Consider the following 18,879-nt stretch of genomic DNA (forward strand, 5'->3'; position numbering starts at 1 on the left):
TGACGCTTGAGCGTCTCGCCTACGGCTGAGCGATCGTTACGCAAATAGCGTATCATTACGGTATTTCTTAAATAAACAGCGTACAGTGTTCTTAGCTTCATAAGGGTTGTTTATACGACAAGGAATTTAGAATTGTCAAGCACTACACACCCAGGCTGACGCGATTGCTGGCCTCAGTAAGGTACCTGAATGTGTATAAATGGACTTCAGGATACCCTCCTGTTTTCTATCCGCAGCATCTTTGAGGGTAGCCGTATCCTGTGACGGCAGGGCTACCTTCTTGGATAAGCGTGTTAAAGCTTTGTCCACCCTAGGGGAGGATTCCCAGCGTAACCTGTCCGTTGGCGGGAAAGGATACGCCATAAGAATCCTTTTGGAAATCTGCAGTTTTTTATCTGGAGATTCCCAAGCCTTTTCACATAACTCATTGAGCTTGTGTGAGGGGGGGAAAAGTTACCTGCGGCTTCTTTTCCCCATACATATGCACCCTCTTGTCAGGGACTGGGGTTTCCTCTGTGATGTGCAACACATCCTTAATTGCTATAATCATATAACGGATGGATTTAGCCAATTTTGGCTGTAACTTTGCATCATCGTAATCGACACTGGAGTCAGAATCCATGTCGGTATAAGTGTTAATAATTTGGGATAGTGGGCGCTTCTGAGACCCTGTCGGCCTCTGCGACATAGGATCAGGCATGGGTTGGGACCCTGACTGTCCTAAGTCTTCAGCTTTTTCTAACCTTTTATGTAAGGTATTAACATTATCATTTAAAACCTTCCACATATCCATCCAATCAGGTGTCGGCGCCGTCGGCGGAGACACCACATTCATTTGCTCCCGCTCTGCTTCCACATAGCCTTCCTCATCAGACATGTCGACACAAGCGTACCGACACCACACACACAGGGGAATGCCCTTTTTGAAGACAGTTCCCCCACAAGGCCCTTTGGAGAGACAGAGAGAGAGTATGCCAGCACACACCCCAGCGCTATAACCCAGGAGAACACAGTGACTTAATGTTAACCCAGTAGCTGCTGTTTATATAGTGTTTTTGCGCCTAATTTATGTGCCCCCCCTCTCTTTTTACCCTCTTCTACCGTGATCTGCAGGGGAGAGCCTGGGGAGCTTCCTCTCAGCGAAGCTGTGGAGAAAAAATGGCGCTGGTGAGTGCTGAGGAAGAAGCCCCGCCCCCTCGACGGCGGGCTTCTGTCCTGCTCAAATATAAATTTTCTTGGCGGGGGCTCATACATATATACAGTGCCCAACTGTATATATGTGTGTACTTTTGCCAAAAGAGGTCCATATGCTGCCCAGGGCGCCCCCCCCGCCCTTACAGTGACCGGAGTATGTGAGGTGTGTGGGAGCAATGGCGCACAGCTGCAGTGCTGTGCGTTACCTCAGTGAAGAACGGAGTCTTTTGCCACCGATTTCGAAGTCTTCTTGCTTCTCACACTCACCTGCCTTCTGTCTTCCGGCTCTGCGAGGGGGACGGCGGCGCGGCTCTGGGATCGGACGACGAGGGTGAGATCCTGTGTACGATCCCTCTGGAGCTAATGGTGTCCAGTAGCCTAAGAAGCAGGACCTAGCTTCAGAGAGTAGGGCTGCTTCTCTCCCCTCTGTCCCACGATGCAGGGAGTCTGTTGCCAGCAGAGCTCCCTGAAAATAAAAAACCTAACAAAATACTTTCTCACAGCAAGCTCAGGAGAGCTCACTGAAAAGCACCCAGCTCGTCCGGGCACAGTATCAAACTGGGGTCTGGGGGGGGGGTGGGGGACACACATGGAGGGAGGAGCCAGGGCACACCAGAATCTAAATTCTTTCTTGGAGTGCCCATGTCTCCTGCGGAGCCCGTCTATCCCCATGGTCCTTACGGAGTCCCCAGCATCCACTAGGACGTTAGAGAAAATAAGATTTTACTTACCGGTAAATCTATTTCTCGTAGTCCGTAGTGGATGCTGGGGACTCCGTAAGGACCATGGGGAATAGACGGGCTCCGCAGGAGACATAGGCACTTTAAGAAAGAATTTAGATTCTGGTGTGCTCGGGCTCCTCCCTCTATGTCCCTCTTCCAGACCTCAGTTAGAGAAACTGTGCCCGGAAGAGCTGACAGTACAAGGAAAGGATTTTGGGAATCCAGGGAAAGACTCATACTAGCCACACCAATCACACCGTATAACTTGTGATAACTTTACCCAGTTAACAATATGAACAATCACAGAGCATCAGATAAACCCTGATGCAACTATAACATAACCCTTATTTAAGCAATAACTATATACAAGCATTGCAGAAGAAGTCCGCACTTGGGACGGGCGCCCAGCATCCACTACGGACTACGAGAAATAGATTTACCGGTAAGTAAAATCTTATTTTCTCTAACGTCCTAGTGGATGCTGGGGACTCCGTAAGGACCATGGGGATTATACCAAAGCTCCCAAACGGGCGGGAGAGTGCGGATGACTCTGCAGCACCGAATGAGCAAACACAAGGTCCTCCTCAGCCAGGGTATCAAACCTGTAGAACTTTGCAAAGGTGTTTGAACCCGACCAAGTAGCCGCTCGGCAAAGCTGTAATGCCGAGACCCCTCGGGCAGCAGCTCAAGAAGAGCCCACCTTCCTTGTGGAATTGGCCTTAACTGATTTAGGCAGCGGCAACCCAGCCGCACAATGAGCCTGCTGAATCGTGTTACAGATCCAGCGAGCAATAGTTTGCTTTGAAGCAGGCGCCCCAAGCTTGTTGGAAGCATACAGGATAAACAAAGATTCTGTTTTCCTGACCTTAGCCGTTCTGGCTACATAAACCTTCAAAGCCCTGACCACATCCAATGACTCGGAATCCTCCAAGTCAGTAGTAGCCACAGGCACCACAATAGGTTGGTTTATATGAAAGGATGAAACTACTTTCGGCAGAAATTGTGGGCGGGTCTGCAATTCTGCTCTATCCGCATGGAAAATCAGATAAGGGCTTTTATGTGACAAAGCCGCCAATTCTGACACACGCCTAGCCGAAGCCAAGGCTAATAGCATGACCACCTTCCACGTGAGATATTTTACTTCCACCGTTCTGAGTGGTTCAAACCAGTGTGATTTCAGGAAACTCAACACCACGTTAAGATCCCCAAGGTGCCACTGGAGGCACAAAAGGGGGCTTAATATGCAGCACTCCCTTTACAAACGTCTGAACTTCAGGCAGAGAAGCCAGTTCTTTTTGAAAGAAAATGGATAAGGCCGAAATCTGAACCTTAATGGAACCCAATTGAAGGCCCAAAGTCACTCCCGACTGTAGGAAGTGAAGGAAACAGCCCAGCTGGAATTCCTCCGTAGGGGCATTCCTGGCCTCACACCAAGCCACATATTTTTGCCATATACGGTGATAATGTTGAACCGTCACATCCTTCCTAGCCTCTATCAGCGTAGGAATGACCTCCTCCGGAATGCCTTTTCTGCTAGGATCCGGCGTTCAACCGCCCTGCCGTCAAACGCAGCCGCGGTAAGTCTTGGAACAGACAGGGCCCCTGTTGCACAAGTCCTGTCTTAGAGGCAGAGGCCACGGGTCCTCTGTGAGCATTTCTTGCAGATCTGGATACCAAGTCCTTCTTGGCCAATCCGGAACAATGAGTATTGTTCTCACTCCTCTTTTTCTTATGATTCTCAGCACCTTGGGTATGAGATGAAGAGGAGGAAATACATAGACCGTCTGGAACACCCACGGTGTCACCAGTGCGTCCACAGCTATCGCCTGAGGGTCTCTTGACCTGGCGCAATATCTCTGCAGCTTTTTGTTGAGGCGGGATGCCATCATGTCCACCTGTGGCAGTTCCCACCGACTTGCAATCTGCGTGAAGACTTCTTGATGAAATCCCCACTCTCCCGGGTGGAGGTCGTGCCTGCTGAGGAAGTCTGCTTCCCAGTTGTCCACTCCCGGAATGAACACTGCTGACAGTGCGCTTACGTGATTCTCCGCCCAGCGAAGAATTCTGGTGGCTTCTACCATCGCCACCCTGCTCCTTGTGCCGCCTTGGCGGTTTACATGAGCCACTGCGGTGATGTTGTCTGACTGAATCAGAACCGGTTGGTCGCGAAGCAGGGACTCCGCTTGACGTAGGGCATTGTATATGGCCCTTAGTTCCAGGATGTTGATGTGAAGGCAAGTCTCCTGACTTGACCACAGCCCTTGGAAATTTCATCCCTGTGTGACTGCCCCCCCACCCTCGGAGGCTTGCATCCGTGGTCACCAGGACCCAGTCCTGAATGCCGAATCTGCAACCTTCGAGAAGGTGAGCACTCTGCAGCCACCACAGGAGAGACACCCTGGCCCTGGGGGATAGGGTGATTAACCGATGCATCTGAAGATGTGATCCGGACCACTTGTCCAGTAAGTCCCATTGGAAGGTCCTCGCATGGAACCTGCCGAAGGGAATGGCCTCGTACGATGCCACCATCCTTCCCAGGACTCGAGTGCAGTGATGCACTGACACCTGTTTTGGTTTTAATAGATTCCTGACCAGTGTCATGAGCTCCTGAGCTCTCTCTATCGGGAGATAAACCCTTTTCTGGTCTGTGTCTAGGATCATGCCTAGGAGAGGCAGATGAGCTGTAGGAACCAACTGCGACTTTGGAATATTTAGAATCCAGCCGTGTTGCCGTTACACTTCCAGAGAAAGTGATACGCTGTTTTGCAACTGCTCTCTTGATCTCGCTTTTATGAGGAGATCGTCTAAGTACGGGATAATAGTGACACCTTGCTTCCGCAGGAGCACCATCATTTCCGCCATAACCCTGATGAATATTCTCGGGGCCGTGGAGAGACCAAACGGCAATGTCTGAAATTGGAAATGACAATCCCGTACCGCAATTCTGAGGTACGCCTGATGAGGTGGATAAATGGGGACATGAAGGTATGCATCCTTTATGTCCAGAGTCACCATAAAATCTCCCCCTTTCAGGCTTGCAATGACCGCTCTTAGCGATTCCTTCTTGAACTTGAACCTTTTCAGGTATATGTTCAGGGATTTTAATTCAATATGGGTCTGACCGAACCGTCCGGTTTCGGGACTACAACATGGTCGAATAATAACCCCCTCCTTGTTGAAGGAGGGGAACCTTGACCACCACCTGTTGAAGATACAATTTGTGAATTGCAGTTAACACTGTTTCCCTCTCGTGGGGGGAAGCCGGCAGGGCCGTCGGTGAGGGGGCATCTCCTCAAAGTCCAGCTTGTATCCCTGAGACACAATATCTATTGCCCAGGGATCTAGCAGGGAGTGAACCCACTTGTGGCTGCACTTACGAAGGCGTGCCCCCACCGGGCCTAGCTCCGCCTGTGGAGCCCCAGCGACATGCGGTGGATTTTGTAGAGGCCAGGGAGGACTTCTGTTCCTGGGAACCAGCTGTGTTGTGCAGCTTCTTTCCTCTGCCTCTGGCAAGAAAGGACGCACCTCGGACTTTCTTGTTTCTTTGTTCGAAAGGCTGCATTTGATAATGTCGTGCTTTCCTAGGCTGTGCAGGAATAAAAGGCAAAATATCAGAATTACCAGCTATAGCTGTGGAGACCAGGTCCGAGAACCCTTCTCCACACAATCCTCAGCCTTCCATATGCCTCTTAAGTCGGCATCATCTGTCCATTGCATATTCTACAGGACACGTCAAGCAGAAATCGACATAGCTTTGACTCTAGGACCCAGTAGACTAATGTCTCTTTGGGCATGTTTTATATATATATATATATGTATCTCTTAAGACAGCATCTTTAATATATATATATATATATATATATTTATACATACATACATATATTATATATATATATATATATATATATATATATACACACACACACACATATACTAGGGTCTCAATCCCTGCTGATAAGGTACCTGTCCACGCTGCCACAGCGCTATAAACCCATGCCGACACAACCGCCGGTCTGAGTAGTGTACCAGAATGTGCACGCTATCTGCAGGATCCCTGAGGATAGCCGTTACGTCAGGGCTACCTTTTTGGGCAAACGTGACACCCTAGGGGAAGATTCCCATCGTATCCTGGCCCTAGTAGGGAAGGATACTCACTGAGAATTCTTTGTGGGAAACTGCAGTCTCTTGTCTGGAGATTCCCGCTCTTTTTCATCATGAGAGGAGGGAAATTTACCTCAGCTTTCTTCCCCTTAAACATGTGTACCCTTGTGTCAGGGACAGATGAGTCATCAGTGATATGCAAATCATCTTTTATTACAATAATCATATATTGAATACTTTTCTGCCATGTAACTTTGCATTATCGTAGTCGACACTGGAGTCAGACTCCGTGTCGATATCAGTGTCTATTATTTTGGATAGTGATCATTGAGAGACTCTGAAGGTCTCTGCGACATAGGGACAGACATGGGTAGATTCCCTGTCTGTTCTCTAATCTTTTGTGCAATAAATTCACCTTAGCACTTAATTACACATATCCAAACAGGTGTCGGCGTTGTCGACGGAGACACCCTCTCACACACACACACACACATTTGCTCCATCTCCTCCTTAGGGGAGCCTTTTACCTCAGACATGTCGATACACACGTACCGACACACCACACACTCAGGGAATGCTCATCTGAAGACAGTTCCCCATAAGGCCCTTTGGAGAGACAGAGAGAGAGTATGCCAGCACACACCCCAGCGCTATTAACCCAGGAATAACACAGTAACTTAATGTTAACCCAGTAGCTGCTGTTTATATTGATTTTTGTGCCTAATTATGTGCCCCCCCTCTCTTTTTACCCTCTTCTACCGTGTAACTGCAGGGGAGAGGCTGGGGAGCTTCCTCTCCGCGGTGCTGTGGAGAAAAAACATGGCGCTGGTGAGTGCTGAGGAAGAAGCCCCGCCCCCTCGACGGCGGGCTTCTGTCCCGCTTTCATGTACAATTTTTGGTGGGGGCTCATACATATATACAGTGCCCAACTGTATATATGCAAACTTTTGCCAAAGAGGTCTCTAATTGCTGCCCAGGGCGCCCCCCCCCCTGCGCCCTTACAGTGACCGGAGTATGTGGGTGTAGTGTGGGAGCAATGGCGCACAGCTGCAGTGCTGTGCGCTACCTCAGTGAAGACTGGAGTCTTCTGCCGACGATTTCAAAGTCTTCTTGCTTCTTTCACCCGGCTTCTGTCTTCCGGCTCTGCGAGGGGGACGGCGGCGCGGCTCCGGGATCCGACGACGAGGGTGAGATCCTGTGTACGATCCCTCTGGAGCTAATGGTGTCCAGTAGCCTAAGAAGCAGGACCTATCTGCAGAGAGTAGGTCTGCTTCTCTCCCCTCAGTCCCACGATGCAGGGAGTCTGTTGCCAGCAGAGCTCCCTGAAAATAAAAAAAAACTAACAAAATACTTTCTTATAGCAAGCTCAGGAGAGCTCACTAAACAGCACCCAGCTCGTCCGGGCACAGATTCAAACTGAGGTCTGGAGGAGGGACATAGAGGGAGGAGCCAGAGCACACCAGAATCTAAATTCTTTCTTAAAGTGCCCATGTCTCCTGCGGAGCCCGTCTATTCCCCATGGTCCTTACGGAGTCCCCAGCATCCACTAGGACGTTAGAGAAATAAGGATTCAAGGATTTCAGATTCAGAATGGGTCCAACCGAGCAGTCTGGCTTTGGCACCACAAACAGGTTTGAGTAAAACGCGTTGCGGTAGAGGTACTGGAACGATGACGTGGGACAGGACCAATTTTCAGATAGCCTGTTGTAACACAACTTGCATATCCTCCAAAGCTGGTAAGCTTGATTTGAAAAATTGTTGGGTGTAAAGGGGAGGGTGGGGAGGGGAGGGAGTACTGTCGAACTCCAGCTTGAGAAACGAGCTCCCTGACCCAGGCATCCTGGCAGGAGGTCTCCCAGATGCGGCTTAAGTGATGCAGTCGATCTCCCACCTCGAGATCCCCTTGGGGTGGGTGGCACAGTCATGCTGAGGCTTTAGTGGAAACAGAACTGGTGGACTGTTCCTGAGGACTGGTACTTGCAGGTTTTCTGGACTTACCCCTGGTACCTCTAGCCGCATTGGAGGCACCTCTAGCCTTTGACCGAAAGGACTGGACAGACGGTCCCGGATAGGAACGTCTCGCCGGCAGGGCCCCAGAAGGGAGAAACGTGGATTTCCCGGCAGAACCTTGGAAATCCAGGCATCCAACTCAACCCCAATCCTCATTACGTTTGAATTCTGCATCCGCAATCCACTGACGCAACCACAAAGCCCTGCGCGCCGACACTGCCATGGCCGACGTCCGAACACTTATGTTCCCCATCTCCTTGAGGGAATCAGAGGACACGGATAGTGTCCTGAATGTGTTTCAGGAGGGTAACCATTGTAACTAAGGGCATATCCCCCGAGAGGCCCCCCTGAATTTGCGTGGCCCAAGAATAAATGGCATGGGTCATCCACCAACCCGCAATGACCGCTCTTTGTGAAAGGCCGGCTGCAGTATATATAGATTTTAGGGTAGTCTCTCTCTCTATCCCCCGGATCCTTCATAGTAAAGGAGCCCGGGGCAGGCACCACCGCCTTCTTAGACATGCGAGAGAATGAGACATCCACCCCAGGGGGTTCCTCCCAAAAATTTCTACCTTGAGGAGCAAATGGGAACGGGCACAAAAACTTTTTGGACACTTGGAATTTTTTGTCTGGATTTTTCCAGGCCTGTTTGAATAAGTCATCTAACTCTGGAGATTCAGGGAAAGTGACATTGGGCTTGTTTTGTACAAAGAAAAACGACTGCTGTGACACAGCAGATGGAGCTGTAACACATGCCTTATAGCCAAAATGAGGGGTTCAATCCCCTGAGTAGAATCGGGATCCCACTAACGGGGTCCGGGTCATCCCCATCATCCTGGACATCGTCATCTGTATCAGAGAGTAGAGCAGGTAAACCACGCTTCTGGGGACCTGCATGAGAGAGGGGGGGCTGTGCATCAGCCCTAGCAGCTAAATCTGCAACAGCTTGTTGCAGTAGCCGAGTCTTCTGCACTTTAGCAGTGAGCTGGGAACACATATCTGACATCATAGTCTTAAGAGATCCTAACCAGTGGGGCTCTGGACCCTCTACCCCAGCTCCTTCACTGATTTGTGAAGATTGACTGCATCGTTCACATGAAACAGAGTTATTAGACAATGGAGCGAATCTGGTATGACAGATACTGCACAGCTTGTGCTTACCCATATTTCACAGTAAGTACAAACACATACACTTACACACAGACCGTTATAATGCAAGCCTGCTTTTCCTACTGTATGTGAGAGGAGACACACAGAGGGGGAGAAATACCAGCACACCCGGAGCTGTGAGACTGTCAGCTCTGTAACACAACACCGCCAATAAATGCAGTACTATATAAGCTTAAAACCTCAAACAAGTGCTTAGTTAAGCCTGTTTGAGCCAGTGTACTCACGGGGGATCCGGTGTGTACTCCCCTCCGATGTCACCTTCAGGCAGCGTTAGGGGTGTGCGGCGTGCTGCGGCTGTAACAGCCAAGGCGCAGTGCCCCGCTGAACAAACAGCCCCTTAGGACGGTGGTCCTGCAGCGGGGAAGCGGCTCTGCACCTCGCAAGGCCACTTCGCGGCATGGTGGTATTACACAAGGAGAAACAAGATGGAATCCTCCTTCTCAAGCGTTTTTTCAAAGACCCAATTAGGGTAGAAACGCGTCGGCGGCAGCAGGTGGACTGTCTATATCTGAAACAGTGAGGCAGTATTTGGGAGCGGGAGGAGCGGAGAAACCTGGTTGCGCTGCAGCGCATGGAGGCTCAGGATCTAAGGACGGCTAGCGTTGGAGGGACGCAAACCGTGGGTAAATCCTGCTGGAGTAAGCACCGTGTGTCAACTGCGCCCTAAGGGTCCGGTGAGCTCCTTCATGTGTATATGAAAAAAAATAAGAATTTACTTACCGATAATTCTATTTCTCATAGTCCGTAGTGGATGCTGGGACTCCGTCAGGACCATGGGGAATAGCGGGCTCCGCAGGAGACAGGGCACATCTAAAAAAGCTTTTAGGTCACATGGTGCGTACTGGCTCCTCCCCCTATGACCCTCCTCCAAGCCTCAGTTAGGTACTGTGCCCGGACGAGCGTACACAATAAGGAAGGATCTTGAATCCCGGGTAAGACTCATACCAGCCACACCAATCACACCGTACAACTTGTGATCTGAACCCAGTTAACAGTATGATAACACAAACGAAGTAGCCTCTGAACAGATGGCTCACAACAACAGTAATAACCCGATTTTTGTAACAATAACTATGTACAAGCATTGCAGACAATCCGCACTTGGGATGGGCGCCCAGCATCCACTACGGACTATGAGAAATAGAATTATCGGTAAGTAAATTCTTATTTTCTCTAACGTCCTAGTGGATGCTGGGACTCCGTCAGGACCATGGGGATTATACCAAAGCACCCAAACGGGCGGGAGAGTGCGGATGACTCTGCAGCACCGAATGAGAGAACTCCAGGTCCTCTTTAGCCAGAGTATCAAATTTGTAAAATTTTACAAACGTGTTCTCCCCTGACCACGTAGCTGCTCGGCAAAGTTGTAATGCCGAGACTCCTCGGGCAGCCGCCCAGGATGAGCCCACTTTCCTTGTGGAATGGGCCTTTACAGATTTAGGCTGTGGCAGGCCTGCCACAGAATGTGCAAGTTGGATTGTACTACATATCCAACGTGCAATCGTCTGTTTAGACGCAGGAGCACCCAACTTGTTGGGTGCATACAATGTAAACAACGAGTCAGATTTTCTGACTCCAGCTGTCCTTGAAATATATATTTTTAATGCTCTGACAACGTCCAGTAACTTGGAGTCCTCCAAGTCGCTAGTAGCCGCAGGCACCACAATAGGCTGGTTCAAGTGAAATGCCGAAACCACCTTAGGGAGAAATTGAGGACGTGTCCTCAATTCTGCCCTGTCCGAATGGAATATCAGATATGGGCTTTTGTATGACAAAGCTGCCAACTCCGAAACTCTCCTGGCTGAAGCCAGGGCCAACAGCATGGTTACCTTCCATGTAAGGTATTTTAAATCTATCGATTTTAAAGGCTCAAACCAATGAGATTTGAGAAAATTTAGAACCACGTTCAAATCCCACGGTGCCACTGGAGGCACTATTGGGGGTTGTATATGTAGTACACCTTTGACAAAAGTTTGTACTTCAGGCACTGACGCCAATTCCTTCTGGAAGAAAATTGATAAGGCCGAAATTTGAACTTTAATGGACCCCAATTTGAGGCCCATAGACAATCCTGCTTGCAGGAAATGTAAGAATCGACCCAATTGAAATTCTTCCGTTGGAGCCTTCTTGGCCTCACACCACGCAACATATTTTCTCCAAATGCGGTGATAATGTTGTGCGGTCACTTCTTTCCTGGCTTTAATTAAAGTAGGAATAACTTCCTCAGGAATGCCCTTCTCTTTTAGAATCCGGCGTTCAACCGCCATGCCGTCAAACGCAGCCGCGGTAAGTCTTGGAACATACAAGGTCCCTGCTGAAGCAGATCCCTTCTTAGAGGTAGAGGCCACGGATCCTCCGTGAGCATCTCTTGAAGTTCCGGATACCAAGTTCTTCTTGGCCAGTCCGGAGCTACCAGTATTGTTCTTACTCCTCTTTTCCGTATAATTCTCAGTACCTTTGGTATGAGAGGCAGAGGAGGGAACACATACACTGACTGGTACACCCACGGTGTTACCAGAGCGTCCACAGCTATTGCCTGAGGGTCTCTTGACCTGGCGCAATACCTGTCCAATTTTTTGTTGAGGCGAGACGCCATCATGTCCACCTTTGGTTTTTCCCAACGGTTCACAATCATGTGGAAAACTTCTGGATGAAGTCCCCACTCTCCCGGGTGAAGGTCGTGTCTGCTGAGGAAATCTGCTTCCCAGTTGTCCACTCCCGGGATGAACACTGCTGACAGTGCTACGACATGATTCTCCGCCCAGCGCAGAATCCTTGCAGCTTCTGCCATTGCACTCCTGCTTCTCGTGCCGCCTTGTCGGTTTACGTGGGCGACTGCCGTGATGTTGTCGGACTGGATCAACACCGGCTGACCCTGAAGCAGCGATTTTGCCAGGCTTAGAGCATTGTAGATCGCTCTTAGCTCCAGTATATTTATGTGAAGAGACGTCTCCAGGTTTGACCACACGCCCTGGAAGTTTCTTCCCTTTGTGACTGCTCCCCAACCTCGTAGGCTGGCATCCGTAGTCACCAGGACCCAGTCCTGTATGCCGAATCTGCGGCCCACTAACAGATGGGCAGTCTGCAACCACCACAGGAGAGACAACCTTGTTCTCGGTGACAGTGTTATCCGCTGATGCATGTGCAGATGCGATCCGGACCATTTGTCCAGCAGATCCCACTGAAATGTTCGTGCATGGAATCTGCCGAATGGAATCGCTTCGTACGAAGCCACCATCTTTCCCAGGACTCTTGTGCATTGATGTACTGACACAGTTCCTGGTTTTAGGAGGTTCTTGACAAGTTCGGATAACTCCCTTGCTTTCTCTTCCGGGAGAAATACCTTTTTCTGAACCGTGTCCAGAATCATGCCCAGGAACAGCAGATGTGTTGTCGGGGTCAATTGAGATTTTGGAAGATTTAGAATCCACCCGTGTTGCTGAAGCACTACTTGTGTTAGCGCTACACCGACTTCCAGCTGTTCTCTGGACTTTGCCCTTATCAGGAGATCGTCCAAGTAAGGGATAATTAATACGCCTTTTCTTCGTAGAAGAACCATCATTTCGGTCATTACCTTGGTAAAGACCCGAGGGGCCGTGGACGACCCAAACGGCAGCGTTTGAAACTGATAATGACAGTCTTGTATCACGAACCTGAGATACCCTTGGTGTGAGGGGTAAATCGGGACATGTAGATAAGCATCTTTTATGTCCAAGGACACCATGAAGTCTCCTTCTTCCAGATTCGCTATCACTGCTCTGAGTGACTCCATCTTGAACTTGAATTTCTTTATGTACAGGTTCAAGGATTTCAGATTTAGAATAGGCCTTACCGAACCGTCCGGTTTCGGTACCACAAATAGTGTGGAATAATACCCCTTTCCCTGTTGTAGGAGGGGTACCTTGACTATCACCTGCTGAGAATACAGCTTGTGAATGGCTTCCAAAACCGACGTCCTTTCTGAGGGAGACGTTGGTAAAGCAGACTTTAGGAACCGGCGAGGGGGGAGACCTTTCGAACTCCAGCATGTAACCCTGAGATACTATCTGCAGGACCCACGGGTCCACTTGTGAGTGAACCCGTTGATTGCTGAAAATCTTGAGTCGACCCCCCACCGTTCCTGAGTCCGCTTGTAAAGCCCCAGCGTCATGCTGATGGCTTTGTAGAAGCCGGGGCGGGCTTCTGTTCCTGGGCAGGGGCTGCTTGCTGCCCTTTCTTACCCTTTCCTCTGCCTCGCGGCAGATAAGACTGTCCTTTTGGTCGCTTTTTATAGGAGCGAAAGGACTGCGGCTGAAAAGACGGTGTCTTTTCCTGTTGGGAGGGGGTCTGAGGTAAAAAAGTGGATTTGCCGGCAGTTGCCGTGGCCACCAGGTCCGAAAGACCGACCCCAAACAATTCCTCTCCTTTATATGGCAATACTTCCATATGCCTCTTGGAATCCGCATCACCTGACCACTGTCGCGTCCATAAACTTCTTCTGGCAGATATGGACATCGCGCTTACTCTTGATGCTAGAGTACAAACATCCCTCTGAGCATCTCGCATATAAAGGAAAGCATCCTTTAATTGCTCTAGAGTCAATAAAATACTGTCCCTATCCAGGGTATCAATATTTTCAGTCAGAGAATCCAACCACACTACCCCAGCACTGCACATCCAGGCTGAGGCTATTGCCGGTCGCAGTATAACACCAGTATGTGTGTATATACTCTTCAGTGTAGTTTCCAGCCTCCTATCTGCTGGATCCTTGAGGGCGGCCGTATCAGGAGACGGCAACGCCACTTGCTTTGATAAACGTGTGAGCGCCTTATCCACCCTAGGGGGTGTTTCCCAGCGCGCCCTAACCTCTGGTGGGAAAGGGTATAATGCCAATAACTTCTTGGAAATTAGCAGTTTTCTATCGGGGTTAACCCACGCTTCATCACACACGTCATTCAATTCCTCTGATTCTGGAAAAAATACAGGTAGTTTTTTCACCCCCCACATAATACCCCTTTTTGAGGTACCAGCAGTATCAGAGATCTGCAAAGCCTCCTTCATTGCCGTGATCATATAACGTGTGGCCCTATTGGAAAATACGTTTGTTTCTTCACCGTCGACACTAGATTCATCTGTGTCGGTACCCGTGTCGACTGACTGAGGTAAAGGACGTTTTACAGCCCCTGACGGTGTCTGAGACGCCTGAACCGGTACTAACTGGTTTGCCGGGCGTCTTATTTCGTCAACTGACTTTTGTAATGTGCTGACATTATCACGTAATTCCATAACTAAAGCCATCCATTCCGGTGTCGACTCCCTAGGGGGTGACATTACCATCATCGGCAATTGCTCTGCCTCCACACCAACATCGTCCTCATACATGTCGACACACACGTACCGACACACAGCAGCCACACAGGGAATGCTCTAATCGAAGACAGGACCCCCTAGCCCTTTGGGGAGACAGAGGGAGAGTTTGCCAGCACACACCAAAAGCGCTATAAATGTATATAAACAACCCTAGAAGGTGTTGTTTACTATATATGCGCTCTTAATATATAAATATCGCCAATTTATGCCCCCCTTCTCTTTGTTACCCTGTTTCTGTAGTGCAGTGCAGGGGAGAGACCTGGGAGCCTTCCTCACCAGCGGAGCTGAGCAGGAAAATGGCGCTGAGTGCTGAGGAGAATAAGCTCCGCCCCTTTTTCGGCGGGCTTTTCCCCGGTTTTTAAGAAACTGGCCTGGGTTAAAATACATACATATAGCCTTAATGGCTATATGTGATGTATTTATTTTGCCACTAAAGGTAATTATATTGCTGCCCAGGGCGCCCCCAGCAGCGCCCTGCACCCTCCGTGACTGAGTCAGTGAGCCGTGTGACAACAATGGCGCACAGCTGCCGTGCTGTGCGCTACCTTCAAGAAGACTGAGGAGTCTTCTGCCGCCTGCTTTCCGGACCTCCGTTCTGCCGTCTCTTCAGCGTCTGTAAGGGGGATCGGCGGCGCGGCTCCGGGACGAACCCCAGGCTGACCTGTGTTCCGACTCCCTCTGGAGCTAAGTGTCCAGTAGCCTAAGACTCCAATCCATCCTGCACGCAGGTGAGTTGGAAATCTCTCCCCTAAGTCCCTCGATGCAGTGATCCTGTTGCCAGCAGGAATCACTGAGATTGAAACCTAAAAAAAAACTTTTCTAAACAGCTCTTTAGGAGAGCCACCTAGATTGCACCCTCTCGGACGGGCACAAAAACCTAACTGAGGCTTGGAGGAGGGTCATAGGGGGAGGAGCCAGTACGCTCCATGTGACCTAAAAGCTTTTTTAGATGTGCCCTGTCTCCTGCGGAGCCCGCTATTCCCCATGGTCCTGACGGAGTCCCAGCATCCACTAGGACGTTAGAGAAAACAAAAAACACAGGATTGTATACCACTGTACTCTGCTTATCTCGTACTGCACCTTATGTGAGGAAGGAACTTTTAATGACTTTTTATAATAAATTGCTTTTATTTTTTTGGGAATCACCTGTGTATGGATCTGTGAATCATCACTGAAATAGAAAGTGGATTGGAGCGCGATTATATGTATTGCTTTTCCTTTATGTGGATATAAAGCCAATCACCGAGACTGCTTGATGTGAGCTGTGGATTCCTTTTGTATGATTTGACGTTCATATTTGATATTACACAAGGAAGAGGGGGGGGGGACGACTTATCCCAATGTGGAAAACGCCTGTGTGAGGTTGGGGCTTTGGCATTTCTATCATGGATGCAACGTGTTCAGTGCAGGCAGGGGGGGTCCCACACCGCACACATTGCACCCATGCTGTTTTAGTACTCACCTTTCATGAGTCCTGCGACAGGTGCTGCACCTGTGTCAAAAATCACTTCAAAAATGTCTGCCATGTGTGCGCATTTGGTAATTAGTCTCTAAACCAATGCCGGAGACTACTGCACTGTGGAGAGGAGGGGTCCACCCGGAGTCTGCACACGGGACCCCTCCTCTCTAAAAACGCACCTGGGTTGGGGTACACTCTGTGGGACGTTAGCTCTTGTGGAATATTTCTTCTAACTCTTAAGGTGCATACACACTAGGCGATTTTGAGCTCAAAGTAGTTCACTTTTGGTGTTTTGAGCTCAGAATCGCCTAGTGTGTATGGCTGGACGAATAGCGGTGAGCGTTGATTCACGCTCCCGCATCATCGTCGGCCGCCGCCGTTCATCGACCTGTTTTACCGGCCGTGTGAACCACTTTCCACAGTCTCCTACTATGGAAAGTGGTTCACCCCCGTGAAAATCGCTGGGTCCGGGTGAAAATCGCTCAGTGTGTATGCACTGAGCAATTTTCCGCCCAGCGATGTTCACATCTCGCTATGCACACACACTGGGCAAAAACGTCCAGTGTGTATGCACCTTTAGCTATCCTTACATCCAGTTCTACTGTAAAACATGTGTTTGCACTTCTAAAATAATTACTATTAGACAAACCAGCATTAACATATTTAAGACCATATCATTAACACCAGGTTCAGCTATATAAGAGTTTATTTTCTTTCCTCGGTTACTTGCAGTCAGGGACTTTGTATGGCACTGCACAGCCGCAAGGAAGCAATTCCATCTAATTAAAATTCTCTGTAGGAGATATACGCCTCCTATTAGCATTAGCGAGGATCTGAGTGCTGCGTCTGAGGATGCAGGCTAAGATCACCATCGCAATCATCAGTCGTGATTCGTGATGGTTACAGGCACGGCCAACCTGCGTAAGCTGAAGCTTACACTGGGTCTCCGTAGGATCTGTACACCAGGTCCAGGAAGTCAGCGTCTGAACATGCAAACTGTGGACCAGTTACACCTTCACATCGGGGATGATGCTCCCATTTTAAAGAGTAGTGCCACCTCCCCAAACACCACAGCATGTCAATAAGCAGGCCAACTGCTGTGAGCAACACTGTATTGTCCATCGGGTGTGCTTACAAATATGAATCAGGCCCTTTGCCAGGAAATGGGTTTGCACAGAGGATAGCATTCATTTGAAACTGCATAGGCAGAGCCAGAGCAAATGACAGCAGGAACACGCTACATAAAAGGCGGACATCTTGTAAGCGGACTTCTACGGATAACAGTAAGTTAGACGTAGTTTCCAAATGGGTGTAGGATGCGCAACCGGTGGTCAGGAGATCAGCATACGGAAGCCGGTGGGGGTGAGCGCAACAAACCCCTTGCGGGCTCGCTGCACTCACCATGCTGCGGGAATAGTCCCTGTTGATCGGCGTGCCCATCATGATTGTGAGGGGTCGGTATGTAGAGGGAGGTATTGTGAAAGGTGGAATAGCTGGGGAAGTTTTATTTGTTAATCATGGTCTCATGTCTTTGTACTGTATAATTTTCTCTCGGAATATTTTTTTAGGTTAACAGAACCGATTTACGCTTTAGATAGATTAGTGCAACCCCAAAGCCTCCCCTACATGTCTGACTCAAATGTTTTGGGCACAAGTATGTAACACATGCAAGACAAAGATTGTAGCCCCTCTCACCTGTTGCCAGCATGGCAGATTACAGTACGGCGCTGCCAGCCTTCACCCACTGAGAAGCTGCTCAACGTATTGCGAGACTCGGTGAGCCGATGAATCAGATACCGCAGGCGGCTGGAGACGGGAGGGAACAGCAGAACTCTGCAGAGTAACAGACAACAGGAAGGCGGTCAGTCTCCTATAGCAGGGCTGACACAGCAGCACTCTAACAGCGTATACACCTCGTACATTAATCATCAACACAACAGTGCCCTGTAACAACGTGGGTTCACTAAGATATGCCGGCGGTCGGGCTCCCGGCGACCAGCATACCGGCACCGGGAGCCCGACCGCCGGCTTACAGACAGTGTTGCGAGCGTAAATGAGCCCCTTGCGGGCTCGCTACGCGCGCCACACTATTTTATTCTCCCTCCAGGGGGGTCGTGGACCCCCACGAGGGAGAATAAGTGTCGGTATGCCGGCTGTCGGGATCCCGGCGCCGGTATACTGTGCGCCGGGATCCCGTCAGTCGGCATATTGAAGACTACCCTAACAACGTATATATCTCGTATATTTATCATCAACACAGCAGTGCCCTGTAACAACGTATACACCTCGTACATTTATCATCAACACAACAGTGCCCTGTAACAACGTATATACCTCGTATATTTATCATCAACACAGCAGTGCCCTGTAACAACGTATATACCTCGTATATTTATCATCAACACAGCAGTGCCCTGTAACAACGTATACACCTCGTACATTTATCATCAACACAACAGTGCCCTGTAACAACGTATATACCTCGTATATTTATCATCAACACAGCAGTGCCCTGTAACAACGTATACACCTCGTACATTAATCATCAACACAACAGTGCCCTGTAACAACGTATATACCTCGTATATTTATCATCAACACAGCAGTGCCCTGTAACAATGTATACACCTCGTACATTTATCGTCATCTGCTGCCCAAAAGCAAAGTTCAAAACGCAAGAAGATAGGAAAATATTTTATTCATTTACCCAGCACTTCCTATAAAGCGGATATACACATCCAACAGTGATGAAGAAAAAATATACGTTATGGTAATAATTTACCGTTGATAACGGTATTTCTCCAAAGTCCACAGGATAACATTGGGATATGATGAAGCGACAGCGGATTTGCACCAATCGGTCAAAGCTTTTCG

At 49.3% G+C, this 18,879-nt stretch overlaps 1 protein-coding gene across 2 annotated transcripts in view; it reads right to left on the reverse strand.

Moving 5' to 3' along the window:
• R3HCC1 (R3H domain and coiled-coil containing 1) overlaps positions 1-18,879 on the reverse strand; it is a 177,735-nt gene that overhangs the window by 85,241 nt on the left and 73,615 nt on the right. For both annotated transcript variants that reach the window (XM_063931878.1, XM_063931877.1), the window contains exon 3: positions 17,701-17,838. In XM_063931878.1, coding sequence (XP_063787948.1) covers positions 17,701-17,838 — 138 coding nt within the window. The remainder of the gene's footprint in view (positions 1-17,700; positions 17,839-18,879) is intronic.

Source organism: Pseudophryne corroboree, chromosome 6, assembly GCF_028390025.1.
Source record: "Pseudophryne corroboree isolate aPseCor3 chromosome 6, aPseCor3.hap2, whole genome shotgun sequence".
NCBI classification, from domain to species: domain Eukaryota; kingdom Metazoa; phylum Chordata; class Amphibia; order Anura; family Myobatrachidae; genus Pseudophryne; species Pseudophryne corroboree.